Source organism: Mytilus californianus, unplaced genomic scaffold (assembly GCF_021869535.1).
Source record: "Mytilus californianus isolate M0D057914Y unplaced genomic scaffold, xbMytCali1.0.p SCAF_1, whole genome shotgun sequence".
Lineage (NCBI taxonomy): Eukaryota > Metazoa > Mollusca > Bivalvia > Mytilida > Mytilidae > Mytilus > Mytilus californianus.
The window spans coordinates 100,950,371-100,964,317 of record NW_026262581.1 but is presented as its reverse complement, the minus strand read 5'-3'; the positions used below and the strand labels follow the sequence as shown (position 1 = coordinate 100,964,317).

Below are 13,947 nucleotides of genomic sequence, written 5' to 3'. Positions count from 1 at the left end.
GGAACCTTGTGGTACAATGTCAGAGAGATCCATACACTTACACACAAGTTATGTCTGGAAGTTACAAAAATGCTTATTTTTGGCCCCTTTTGGCCCCTAATTCCTTAACTGTTAGTACCATAACCCCCAAAATCAATCCCCACCTTCCTTTTGTGGTATTGAACCTTATGGTAAAATTTCATTGAGATCCATTCACTTAAACTAAAGTTAGAGTGCGAAAACTAATGTGTATTCGGACGACGACGCCGGACGACGACGACGACGACGACGACGCCAACGTCATACCAATATACGACCACAAAAATTTTTTTGCGGTCGTATAAAAAGAAATATTTAAACCCAAACCCAAACTGTTATGTTTTATTTAATAACATTTATTCAAAATTTGTAAAATTCTGAAAGCTAGAGAATATTTTTTAAAAATTTGATCCAAAATCAAGCTCTCTTTACATAAGATTATTCTAAATTCTATCAATTTTGGATGTCGTAATATATTTTTTCAAACTAACTTTTTTCAGAGAATTTTCAAATAAATAAATTGTTTTTTAACTGTAACAAATAAATCTCACCATTGGGCCACCTGTTATAATTTCTTATAAAATTACACAAAAGATTGAACCATACAATAAACATATATAGCACTCTTATATACAATAATTTGATTAATGTGCCATTATGGAAAGACAAATATGCAAAATTAATCGAACCATCCTTTAATATAATATATATGTAAATAAACATGCTGTTCTTAGGCTTTGAGTTTTAAAGTGTTAAACACAATTACATACTAAAATATCACTCAACAATTGTCAATAGGTATTTCATCACACATGAAACATTCCAAATAAAAAACAATATCTATAATACCTTATATATAAATATCAGGGAATGTTATTTGGAATTGTTGTAGGATAATACACAAAAAAATCTATACACAGTTAACGTTCAACTTCAAAATTAAAGACATTTCTCCTATTTCAATCTTTAAGAGTACTATATGTATAATTTACATGAAATCTATTGTATTATGGTATATAAACCATTTCAACATATAATCTTTAAATTATTGTTTTACCTATATCTGAAACTCATCTTTTTCATTTCATAGATTACAAATCAATTTGCTTAAAACTGTTGTATATACAAATGTTTGGCACAAAAATGTATTCAGTAGTTTGATATATATGTTTTATCACTGGTCTCCCCACAAATCTAATAGTGCATCCTGGTAAACAATGAATTTTGAAATAACATCATAATTGTAGAAATTATTGTACTATATCCAGAACAATATTAGGAGAAAAGTTCATTTTAGATAGCATCTCATTCAAACAATTTGCATCACTTTACCAGGATGCTAAAATGCCCTGGGGAAAACACTTTTTACATTGCCATTTCTTTAATAAATTGAATACATTTAACCTGAAATATTATTTTTTTCTCTTAATTGTCATTACCCATAATAATATTGCAGGTATAGTTCTTATTTCAAAACTTAATTTCAGATTTATTTTTTTTTCAAAATTATATAAAAAGTAAATACTCGTATGATGCAAGCATCTTTGTTTAACACAACACCATGAAGTATTTGTTAGAACTTTTATCAACACACAAACAATCTATGCCAAGTTAAAATATGAATTTGTATGTGACCTGTCTAAAGTAACAGTACCCAAATTGCACTGAGTACCCAAATCGCACTTATTTAGCAAAAATAGCAGCAGAAATCTTACAAGTTTTATTAGAGACTAAACAATTTGTATTTTTATAATTTTACATTTTGCAAGTCTTTCAACATAGCTAAATGTATTTTAATATACACAAAACATTCACAGCATATATCAACAGATGAATTACTCATTGGAAAAAGTAAAATCTACTGATACATCACATGCCGACGTGCACAAAAAGTAAATTTTTAGATTCAGATGTGAATTTAAGCATGGATGCAATTTGAGTACTCCTCATTACAGAATCATCGATCTTTGGGAGGTAGATTCAAACAAATTTTACTATGATTCAATATGGCCTCTAAAATTATATTGGTGGAACTATAATAATAAGGATACATCTACAAAATAAACACAGAGTGGAAACTTTTGTCTGGATCATAAATAAACAGAGGGGAAAACCGTCAAAATAAGAGCAAATTGGGTACCATCACATTAACTTTAATACTGATGTATGTAAGTATGAATGACCAAAAAATTGGGGAACTAATGTCTAGTGCAATATTTTATATTGGATTAAGCAACATTCATGTCTCAAAATTTATTAGAACAATATTTTTTTTTATTTCACTGTATAATAAATCTTACTCTTCTAGAACACCATCACCTATACTTTTAAATATGAAAAAAATCTGATCCTTAATGAAGTAATTTCTAAAATGCTGTTCTCTTACAATTTGGTAAAAACTGTAAGTATTTAATGGTTCTGTAAATTATTTTTTTTATAAATTCAAAATATCCATACAGAGGAACCACAATTTCTAACAGCATTAAATTTTATCAGAAAAAAAAAACCTGATGTGACAAAACAAAACAACATGAACAGATGATATTAAGTATAATGTACTTGGCAACTTTAAACACAATCGATGAAATATGTACACATGATTACAGCGGTATTTTTTTCAGCACAATTCCAGACCGTTTTACTCTATCCAATAATCCACCATTAATTGAGGAATCTTAAAGCGGCATTTACATGTATTTATTTCTTTACATTTCATGCTACTATCATCTAATCCATGTGCATAAAACAGTTACAATTGTTGCTATGACAATCACTGCTACTGACACTGGTGTTGATAGTGGTCCACTACAATCACTTTCTTCCTACAAAATACCAATTATATATATTCAACAGAAAAATATTTATAGTTTACTTTGTATGTTCCTCATTCATATATATATATTATTCTATTTTTCTGTTTGCCGTTTAACCCATTTTGTACCAGTTGTTTATCAAAATTCAACATAAGGTACATAAAAATCAATGATCGACTAATTTAAGATCAATGCTGCTAAATATTTCTAAATTTCTAAAACTGCACAAATAAGTACAAAAAAGAAGTGTATAAATAATTTGTGCCAACTTTGAATTACAGATTGATTGATAAAACAAACAACACCCATCAAGATCTGCATGCAACTGTAAATCTTATTTTATTAACATTACTTTGTGAACTTCCAAATTTCCTAGATCTCTTTTACATCATCTTTAGATGAATTTATTGTTAAGTCTTGTTTTTATAAGGCAGTTCTTCATCACACTATTCCCTTAAACATGCTTTTGCAGACATTGCAAAAATATGAAATCAAAAGGCTGTAAAATTAACAGCAAACCAGGTTTTTATTACATTTATTAATTGTCATTGTTAAACATGTTAAAGCATTGAAATGCAATTACTCCTGAACAGCAAAAATGAAATATTGATTTTAACTTCAATTTCGTCATCAGTTACAACATATCAAAATGTATAAAGCATTGGTAGAACAGTTCTAAACTTATTGCAATGACAAGATTTAAAGTGACATTTAACAATGAATCAAAGACCATAACTCCTGAAAAACAAAAGTAAAAAAATCCTCCATATCAAATTTGAATTCCATTTTGTCACTAGTAACAACATATCAAAATTAGAAGTGCATTGATTAAGAGGTTCATAAGTTATTGTACTCAAACAACATAAAGTGGCATTTCCAATCAATCAAGAACCATAACTTCTGAAAGGCAAAAGTGAAAATAGTCAAAATCAAACTTATCTTCCATCTTGTCATCAGTAACAACGTATACAAATTTGACAAGCATTGTTTGAACAGTTCATAAGTTATTGCATGGAAACAACAATAGCCACCTGTATGCCCAGACAATAGCCTTTTAACTCCAAATCAATAGCCCCTCGGAAAACCGTGTTTCAAAATCATCCTTATTTTGCAACAGCTTATGCATATACAGACCTTCTCATGATAATCATAACATGGCTCTGTCACCCTTCTGTATCTTGCCTGCTTATTACAAAAATGCTCACTTTCCTCTGTCAAAATAAAAGATATGAATTGTCTAGACTGAAAATGATAGCTTGTAAATTTACATATACTATTCTAATGCAATTATTTTGTATCAATGGTTCTGATTGAATGACAATACTCGTAAAATTCTCTATCTCCCTGTCTGTAACTAAGGAAGCCGACATTTTGAATTCCGGAATGTACTGACATGTAATTTCTCCAATAATAAGCCAAAAAACCTTACATTTTGCACCTAGAAATCTTCTTTTTATCAAATTTTAATACATTCTAAAACGGACAAGAAGCCAGAAAACGCCCGGTGTTTACTTCTGATGCCGGAAGCTTACCTATGACGTCACATAGTTTAGGTGCCAAAGAAGATAATATCATTTCATGGAATTTTTTGCTTAATGAAAATTTTACACTGAAATAATGACTAAATTTCAATGATTTGTTTATTTTGTATTAGAAAAGAGTAAACTATATTGTATTTGAAGCTTTGCGGACGTCCATCGGAAGTTTTACTGTCGCAAATATCTGTTTACCTGTCTCCGCTTAACGTCGCCAGGTAAACTAAATTTGCGACAGTAAAACTACCGATGGACGTCCGCAAAGCTTCAAATACAATACAGTTATCTCTAAAATACAACACAACAAAATATTAACAAATTTAGGGTTTAACATTGACACTCATTATTATTTTAGATATGCATGGAAATACCAATTGATCAAAATGTTTTTCAAATTCAGGGGCAAAATATAGATACATCCCCTTAATTTCATTTTAAATGGTATGATAATAATAACAAGAGGCTCATGAGAGCCTGATATCGCTCACCTGCAGTTTCAGGCATTTGACTTATTTGTAGATCTTACTTTGCTGAACAATTTTGTCATTTACATTTTCTCTCTTTCTATAATAATATTAAAGATAATACATAACCCAAAACTGTAAAATTTCCTAAAAATTAACTATTTCTGGACAGTAACCCAACAATAAGTTGTCCTATTGGTCTGAAGATTACTTGACAGGTAGATCTAAACCTGTTGAACAATTTCACCTATGTCAGTTTTGCTCTTACTGCTTTATTTTTGAGATGAAAGCCAAAAACTTCATTTGACCCCTATGTTCTATTTTTAGAAACTGCCGCCATGTTTTTGAATGGATCAAATCCCCAAATACAATCTATAAACTAGATACCCTAAGGAACATTGAATTTAAGTTTTTACTTATTTGGCCAAGTAGTTTCAGAGAAGAATATTTTTGAAAAAGTAATTAGACTTTCACAAAAAATGTAAAAAAAAACCCTTTTAAGGGCAATAACTCCTTAAGGGGTCAATTGACTATTTTGATCATGTTGACTTATTTGTAGATCTTACTTAGCTGAACATGTATTGACATTTATACTTTCTATCTATTATAATATTAAAAAAAATAACCAATAAAATGCTCCGCTGGGCGCAGCTTGATGCGACCGCAGAGGTCGAACCCTGAACAGTTGGGGCAAGTATGTACACAACATTCAAGCTTGATACAGTACTGAATTTGGATTGTAATTAAATATTTGACACAGCATAGGTTTCTGACACAGAATTAATGTGGTCTTAGAACTTAGAAATTTTTAATTTACCTATTCAAACAATATCATTATTATTTGCTTTTATATATAAATCAGATATAACCAATTTAAAATGGAAAATTTTAAAGAAAAAAAAGGAAAAAAAAAATCCCCCCCAACCCCCCAATTTTTTTTAACCCCCTTATGATTCATCACCCCTAAACTCAATCCCAGCCTTCCCTTTGTGGTATGGTATGTTGCAGTACAATTTCAGAGAGATCCTTACACTTGAACATAAGTTATTGTCTGGAAACTAGAAAAATGCTTGTTTTTTGGCCCCAAATTCCATAACGTTTAAGGCAATTACCCCAAACACAAACCAAACTTTCCCTCTATGATATGGAATCTTGTAGTACAATTTCATAAAGATCCATACACTTACACACAAGTTATTGTCCTGAAACTTAGAAAAATGCTTGTTTTTACCCCCTTTTGGCCCCCAATTCCTAAAATTTTGAGGCAATTACCCCCAAAATCAATCCCAGCATTCCCTTTGTGATATGGAACCTTGTGGTACAATGTCAGAGAGATCCATACACTAACACACAAGTTATGTCTGGAAGTTACAAAAATGCTTATTTTTGGCCCCTTTTTGGCCCCTAATTCCTGAACTGTTGGTACCATAACCCCCAAAATCAATCCCCACCTTCCTTTTGTGGTATTGAACCTTATGGTTAAATTTCATGGAGATCCATTCACTTAAACTAAAGTTAGAGTGCGAAAACCAATGTGTCTTCGGACGACGACGCCGACAACGTCATACCAATATACGACAGCAAATTTTTTTTGCAGTCGTATAAAAACAGTAAAATTTAATAAAAATAAACTAATTCCAACAGTAACCCAACAATGGGTTATCGAACTGGTCTGAAAATTTCATAACAGATAGGTAATGACCCATTTATCACTTTAACTCCTTTCACTTTTGCTCTAACTGCTATAGTTTTTGAGATAAAAGTCAAAAAACTGCAATTGACCCCAATGTTCTATTTTTAGCCATGGCGGCCATGTTTGTTAATGGATCAAAACTTCGGATACAATTTATAAACCAGTTATCCTAAGGAACATTTAGGTAAAGTTTAGAAGTATTAGGCCCAGTAGTTTCACAGGAGAAGATTTTTAAATGTTAGCAAATATGATGAACAATATTGTGTAAAATTGTCTTTAAAGGGCAAAAACTCCTTAAGGGGTCAATTGACAATTTTAGTCTTATTAACTTTTTTGTAGATCTTACTTTGCTGAACATTTTTGCTGTTTAGTTTATTTTTATCTTCAATAATATTCAAGCTAATAACCAAAAACTGCCAAATGTCCTTAAAATTACCAATTTAGTGGCAGCAATCAACAATGGATTGTTCGGTTCGTCTGAAAATTTCAGGGCTTATAGATCTTGACCTACTGAACATTTTTATCCCGTCAGATTTGCTCTAAATGCTTTAGTTTTTGAAATTTAAGCCAAAAACTGCATTTGACCCCTATGTTCTATTTTTAGTCATGGCGGCCATGTTTGTTGATGGATCAAAACTTCGGATACAATTCATAGATACCCTAAGGAACATTCAGTTAAACTTTGAAGGTATTAAGCCCAGTAGTTTCAGAGGAGAAGATTCTTGAAATAGTTTACGACGACAGACGACGGAGAACGGATGATGACGGATGCCAAGTGATGGCATAAGCTCACATAGGGCCCTTTGGGCCCGGTGAGCAAAAAATATGCTTCAAAATAGTTCCCACTTTTTTCATTTGAAATGTCATCATATTAGAAATATGCTTCCAAATAGTCCACATTAAGTTTATTTTTCTTGCTACTAAAATGTTCAAATAGATATTTCCCAAAATGTCATGGCCACTTACTTTCATAAACTTGTGGTTCTTGAAGAAGATCCATCTCACTGCTCTTCTCTTCTAAACACCCATCACATTTTGCATCAGCCATGACAAACATTAGATTGCTCTTCAGCTTGCTGTTGTTTAATTTTATTGCTTTATAATTCCTAAAAGAGAAAAGAACATGTAAAACAATCATTAAAGGTACTAATCTATGACGAGGAAAACCCCTTCACAAATCAATGACAGATGATAAGCAATGAAATGTTACAAGCACATTTAGGACATTTAGTTTGACTGTCCCTCTGGTATCTTTCATCCCTCTTTGAGGACTGTTCAGTACATTGCACTTGAAACTTTTTGAAAAGCTGAAGTAAATTTAGTAACCCCTTTTGGATGTGACGGAAGGTATTGGTGAAACAATATATAAATATCGTCAAGATGGATGGATTCCTTAAAGAAAGACAGCATCTTTTGTTTAACCAGTGAAACCTATTATCTACCTTTCATGTATTTCCATTGGGACATAATTCTTAGTGTTGGGTTGATTCTTTTTGTAACTGAGATTAACAAGAGTGCACAAGCTGAAATGTTTTGTCTTCTTTACTGATCATGATTGAATTTGTGCTGAAAGTCTTTAAAATAACGGTTTTAATACAAAGATTCATGTACATGAGGTCCAGGTCAGATGAACCCTGCTAAACAGATTTGTATACCTTTTATAATCATTCAAGATACCAAACAAAGATAATCTATTGCTTAAAGAATCTGAGAAACAGACATAACCATTATATATGTTAGACTCAGATTGACGTTCAGTCTCAAATCGACGTCTGTTCCTCAAATCGACGTCCAAATCTGACGTCAGATTCTCAAATCAGTTTCCAATATTTTGACCCTCTAATCTATATCCAAATATCCAATGTGACGTCATGTTTTGCCAAAACTGTAGTTTCTCTAATCAATGTCCAATAAATTACTGCACGTATACATGTACATGTATATTACTGATTGATTTTGGAACATTCAAATACAAAATAAAAGATGAATTTTGGTCTGTTTGCTTTTTAAAACAACCCAATTTTCAAATAGTTACAGACTTTCCATAGAGATTTTTTCAACCTGAAAAGGTAACTGATGTATTGATATTCATTTGCATAAGGTCGATTTCTATCCAAGTCATAATCCGATGCAGCATTATTGTTATTAGATTGATCTCTATTTATATCTAATGTATCCTTTTGTCTTTATGTTAAGCTGTTTTAAGAAACTTATTGTCTTTATACAGTACAAATCATAATGACTTAGTAGACATATGAGAAGGAACATCACAGTCAGTTACATCTCTTCCCAAAGAATTAACTTAAACAAAATAAAAGGACTAACATCGATAAATGACAACAAGACAACCACCGACATCTTATAACATATACATGTATATTGATATTTATCTTGATACAAACTAATCCAATCTATCTACGTCGTTGAATGTCATTCATATTCATACTGATAAATGACATGTGAGTATACGTCAATCACAAAACAACCCTACGACAAAGAAAACCAAACGACATATAGAGGGCAACATTCAGCATTCTGTTTTGGGAGTATTATAATTCGGACTCTGTAAGATATTTTTCAACAAACTTCTGAGTTTTACACCTGGAGTGAAACATATACAAAAGAAATTGGCATTATGAATAAGGTCAAAGTCATAAGCGAGTAATCCACATTACTAAAAAAAAAATTTTTTTAAGGGGGTTACTGAAACATGAAAATGAGGTCAGGAACAATAGATATATGTCACATAAAAACTGTGTAACATAAGGCATATATATACAAGGTATAAAGCATCCAGGTCTTCTTCCTGCTGAAATATAAAGCTTAAGTGTTTTGTTGATTTTGATGTAAGATTTCTGGTTAAATAGTATCAATTCATTCAGAACTTGTTTAACTAATGATTCTTAGTTGATATCTCAATGTTTACCCAACATTTCTTTACTCAAATCAACATTACTAACAAAAGATAAATACAAACAAATGATACTTTACCTTGTACAGTTAACATTTATACATTCAATTACACCCTCTATTTCACTGAAATCTGTAGGTATATAATACTGAGCTTGTCTTTTTATACAGTTTTTATTAACTTCTGGTGCGGTAGCTGAAAGTAAGTAGATAAATATAAATAAGAAAGTCATTTCAACTTATCTACATAGCTCTATTTAAACTTCAGACAGAAAACATACCTAGATGCATCATTTTTGTACAGGAATTCCTTCCATAAATTACATTGTTTTACAAATTACTTTCATTAAATGAAACTTACTAGTGACAAAAAAACAGATATTTTCTATTTGTCTCCAACATTATGCCCCTCGGTAAATTTCATCCACTTCCAGAAATAACATATCCCTTTTTTCCAACTGCTTTCAAATGTGTGTGGCCAATTTGATAGTTTAAATGTATTTTCTGTGATTTTTTTATGCCTATCTTTAACAAACTTGCATAAATGTGTTAACATTTGATACTTTTCATGACCCTGCTACTGTATTCAGTTTCTTTACAGATGATTGTGAGCCTATGACAAGTAAGTTGAAATTCTAAAATTCTAAGAGTAAAATAAAACACTTTGCAATCTGTCTAATCTTACAGCAGGACAAGGGGTTTTCATTTGCTTCTCAAGAATAAGATCAAGCTTAAGAATGCTATTAAACTTACCTGTCTCTACAACTGGAGCATTTAACCAGCTGAAAAAGAAACATGTAAATTAATGCATTAAATTGAAAAATTTGTAAGGGTTCTGCGGAACCCAGTGTGTTGTCTTCTTTTGCTGTTAATTGCAGGCGCAACAAAAATGAGGAAAAAAATTAATAAAAATATTCCTCTCTATACTATCTTCTGATTGTAAGTAGCTTCTGTCCAAGTTTGGTAAAAATCCAGGATAGTTAATGAATCTAATAAATGTTTTAAAAACTTAAACTGCAGACTGTATGTAATGTTAACTGGAAGAAAAACTAAGTCCATTTATAAATAAAATACGGAAAAAATGGAACAAAATTTTAACAAAATTTCGTTCTAGATACTGGGTTTTAATCATAAACAAGCTTCTGTCCAAGTTTGGTACAAATCCAGGATAGTTTAAGAAAGTTGTTTAAATCTTAAAAACTTTAACCACAGAGTGAATGTAATGTTAACTGGCAGAAAAACTAAGTCCATTTATAAGCAAAATACGGAAAAAATGGAATTTTTTTTTTTACAAAATTTATTTCTGGATACTATCTTATGATCATAAACAAGCTTCTTTCCAAGTTTGGTAGAAATCCAGGATAGTTTAAGAAAGTTATTAAAATTTTGAAAACTTTAACCACAGAGTGAATGTAATGTTCAGTGTTTTCCCTAGGCTGTTCAAGCATTGCGGTACCGCTACGCATAAATTTCGACCGCCATGCTTTCATCATTGCCGCAATGCATCCCGCTATGTGTGAAAATTATAACTGTGTAAAATATTTATTATCGATTTCGAAAGTGAAGTGACAAGTGACCACACTCCACATGTGTTTTAAACTCATCCGACTGATAATTGGATGCATCACGTCGCGCCTGCCGGGATTTTACAACCTTCTTGATTAGTTGGTTATACATCGAGACTTCGGTTACATAATAGAAGTTGCCAGTTAGCTGATAAATAAATAGTCAGATTAATCTCCAATGCATATCTTTCTGTGCTAAATAAAAAGTTTAACCTTTTCCAGTATAAATTTCACCTTAAAACGGGTGTTTGACATGATCGTTATTTTACTGCGATCTTTAAAAAGTAGAAATTAAAAATTTGGTATAGTCTCTGGTATTATAAAATAAAACTAACGTAATTTCACCGAGAATGGACAAAACTTTTGTATAATAAAGTTTCGCAGTTTTTTCATCAGCTATATTTACATCGATGAATTATTTTTTGATTGGTCACAACAATCAGTTATTTTTAGATTAGTCGCGGTTGATTGATTATATCAAAGAATACACATCACAGCCACCGGGCCGAGAAAAAGACGTGTTTTATGAAATATTTAAAAGATTTGATAGAAAAACTTTCAAAACATACATAGATATTTACGGAAATATTGTTTTTAATAAACTTGTGTTGTTCTACTTTTATTTTAATGGGTCACATGAAGCTTAAGTGTAGCGGATTCATTTGCCGTTTTTTACACAAGTGGGGCTAAATTTCTTTCACTTCGGCAAGATAGGATTTTTACAATTATGAAGCGTTCTAAATAAATCGGACAGGGATGTATTTAAAAACAATAGTTACAAATTGTCATGAAATAAAATGTCAGCTTAGCTTCCAAACAATGTCATCCGTTTGTCCGTTTGTCAGGTATTCTTTATTGACGACTTCTGTAATTAACGCAATAAACTTTGTTTTATTGTTTCCTGTAAAATCTCTGTGAAGCAATGATGACATTCAAAGTTTTATTTAACAACTTGCTGTTCCAAGATGCTGAAACCATTCTATCAGCTAACTGAGGACACTGTTAGTGAAAGAATGTAAAGACATGACATTTAGGCAGACAATGAACAAAGTTGCCAGTCTTGGAACTTTGTATCCATGTCTGTCTAAGTATGCAGTATTGAGTCTTCCATTGCCAGTTTCAACAGCTGATTGTGAAAGGTGTTTTTCATGCTTAAACAGAGTTAAAACACCTTTGAGAAAAAGAATATGCCAAAAAGGTGCTGAATTGCTTAATGCATATATCAATTGAAGGACCAAAGGAGGAAGATTTTGATTTTGAAAAATGTGTGGTGACCTTTGGAAAGTTGAAACAGAGGAAGATATCAACAAAATAATGTGTAGGCCTACATGGCATTATTTTGTAAATAACTATTACAGACTGGATTATTTTTATTATTGTTTATTAAGTCTTCCTCTCATCTGTAATAAATACTTTAAAGTTCCATGACTTATATGAATTGCTGTACCTATAATAAAACAATTAGATTGGTATATGGCTTTAAACATATAAATTATGTAGTGTTACTAATTCTGGAAAAAGAAGCGTCGCGCGCCGCGTTGCAAATTCACCATGAACCCACCATGCATGAAAAATTTTCTAGGGAAGACACTGATGTTTCCTGGCAGAAAAACTAAGTCCATTTATAAGTAAAATACGGAAAAAATTACTTTTGAATATTATCTTATGATCATAAATAAGCTTCTGTCCAAGTTTGGTAGAAATCCAGGATAGTTTAAGAAAGTTATTAAAATTTCAATAAAAACTTTAACCACAGAGTGAATATTTGTGGATGCCGCAGCCGACGACAACAATGACGACGCTGCCGCCGCCGACAACAACAACGACGACGGAATGTAGGATCGCTATGTCTCGCTTTTTCGACAGAAGTTGAAGACTTGACAAAAAATGAAAAAATTTATGCTAGTAGTTCAGCTGCTCTAGGTCAACTTCCATTTTTTTTTTATAAAACTTTATCACAACATTGTTTCCAAAGTTAACTTAAATTTTCAATCCTTCAGGACATTAAGAGAAATTTTCAAAAAGGTGGACATATGTCCTTTATAGACAGGGTCCTAGCTAAATAACTTATATGGAGGAGTATACATTATTTAATAGTTTGTTTTTTTAATCAGCGGTGAATTAGCACTACTTCTTTCATAAATGTATATAACTAAAATATAACTATAAAATAAGTCAAACAAAATAAGATAAAAATGAGCTATTGAAAAGATAAAGACAAAAATTCACACACATATGTGACTTTTGCAGAATTATAAAGCAATATGCAGATACAAAAAAAATAATAAATAAAATGCTTCGCTGGGCGCAGCTTGATACGACCGCAGAGGTCGAACCCTGAACAGTTGGGGCAAGTATGGACACAACATTCAAGCTTGATACAGCTCTGAATTTGGATTGTGATTAAATATTTGACACAGCATAGGTTTCTGACACAGAAAGAATGTGGTCTAAGAACTTCAATTTTTTTAATTTACCTATCATGGTCCAATGTCCAAAATCAAAATACATGGTTAGATTCAGCATATCAAAGAACCCCATATATTCAATTTTTGTTGAAATCAAACAAAGTTTAATTTTGGACCCCAACTTGGACAAACTTGAAAACTGGTCCCATAATCAAAAATCTAAACACATGTTTAGATTCAGCATATCAAAGTACCCGAAGAATTCAATTTTTGTTAAAATCAAACTAAGTTTAATTTTGGACCCTTTGGACCTTAATGTAGACAAATTTAAAAAACGGGACCCAAAATTCAAAATCTAAAAACACGGTTAGATTTGGCATATCAAAGAACCCCAATAATTCAATTTTTGATGAAATCAAACAAAGTTTAATTTTGGACCCTTTTGACCTCAATATGAACCAATTTGATAGCGGGCCCACAAATAAAAAATCTAAATACATGGTAAGATTCAGCATATCAAAGAACCCCATATATTCAATTT

General features: G+C 31.4%; 1 protein-coding gene across 4 annotated transcripts in view; it reads right to left on the bottom strand.

Moving 5' to 3' along the window:
* Positions 1-1,931: 1,931 nt before the first annotated feature.
* LOC127727905 (voltage-dependent calcium channel subunit alpha-2/delta-2-like) overlaps positions 1,932-13,947 on the bottom strand; it is an 88,844-nt gene continuing 76,828 nt past the window's right edge. For all 4 annotated transcript variants that reach the window (XM_052235061.1, XM_052235082.1, XM_052235073.1 and 1 more), the window contains 5 exons: positions 10,187-10,215; positions 9,515-9,629; positions 7,490-7,629; positions 3,966-4,042; positions 1,932-2,840 (listed from right to left, as the gene is read on the bottom strand). In XM_052235061.1, coding sequence (XP_052091021.1) covers positions 2,742-2,840; positions 3,966-4,042; positions 7,490-7,629; positions 9,515-9,629; positions 10,187-10,215 — 460 coding nt within the window. In that variant the 3' untranslated portion in view covers positions 1,932-2,741. The remainder of the gene's footprint in view (positions 2,841-3,965; positions 4,043-7,489; positions 7,630-9,514; positions 9,630-10,186; positions 10,216-13,947) is intronic.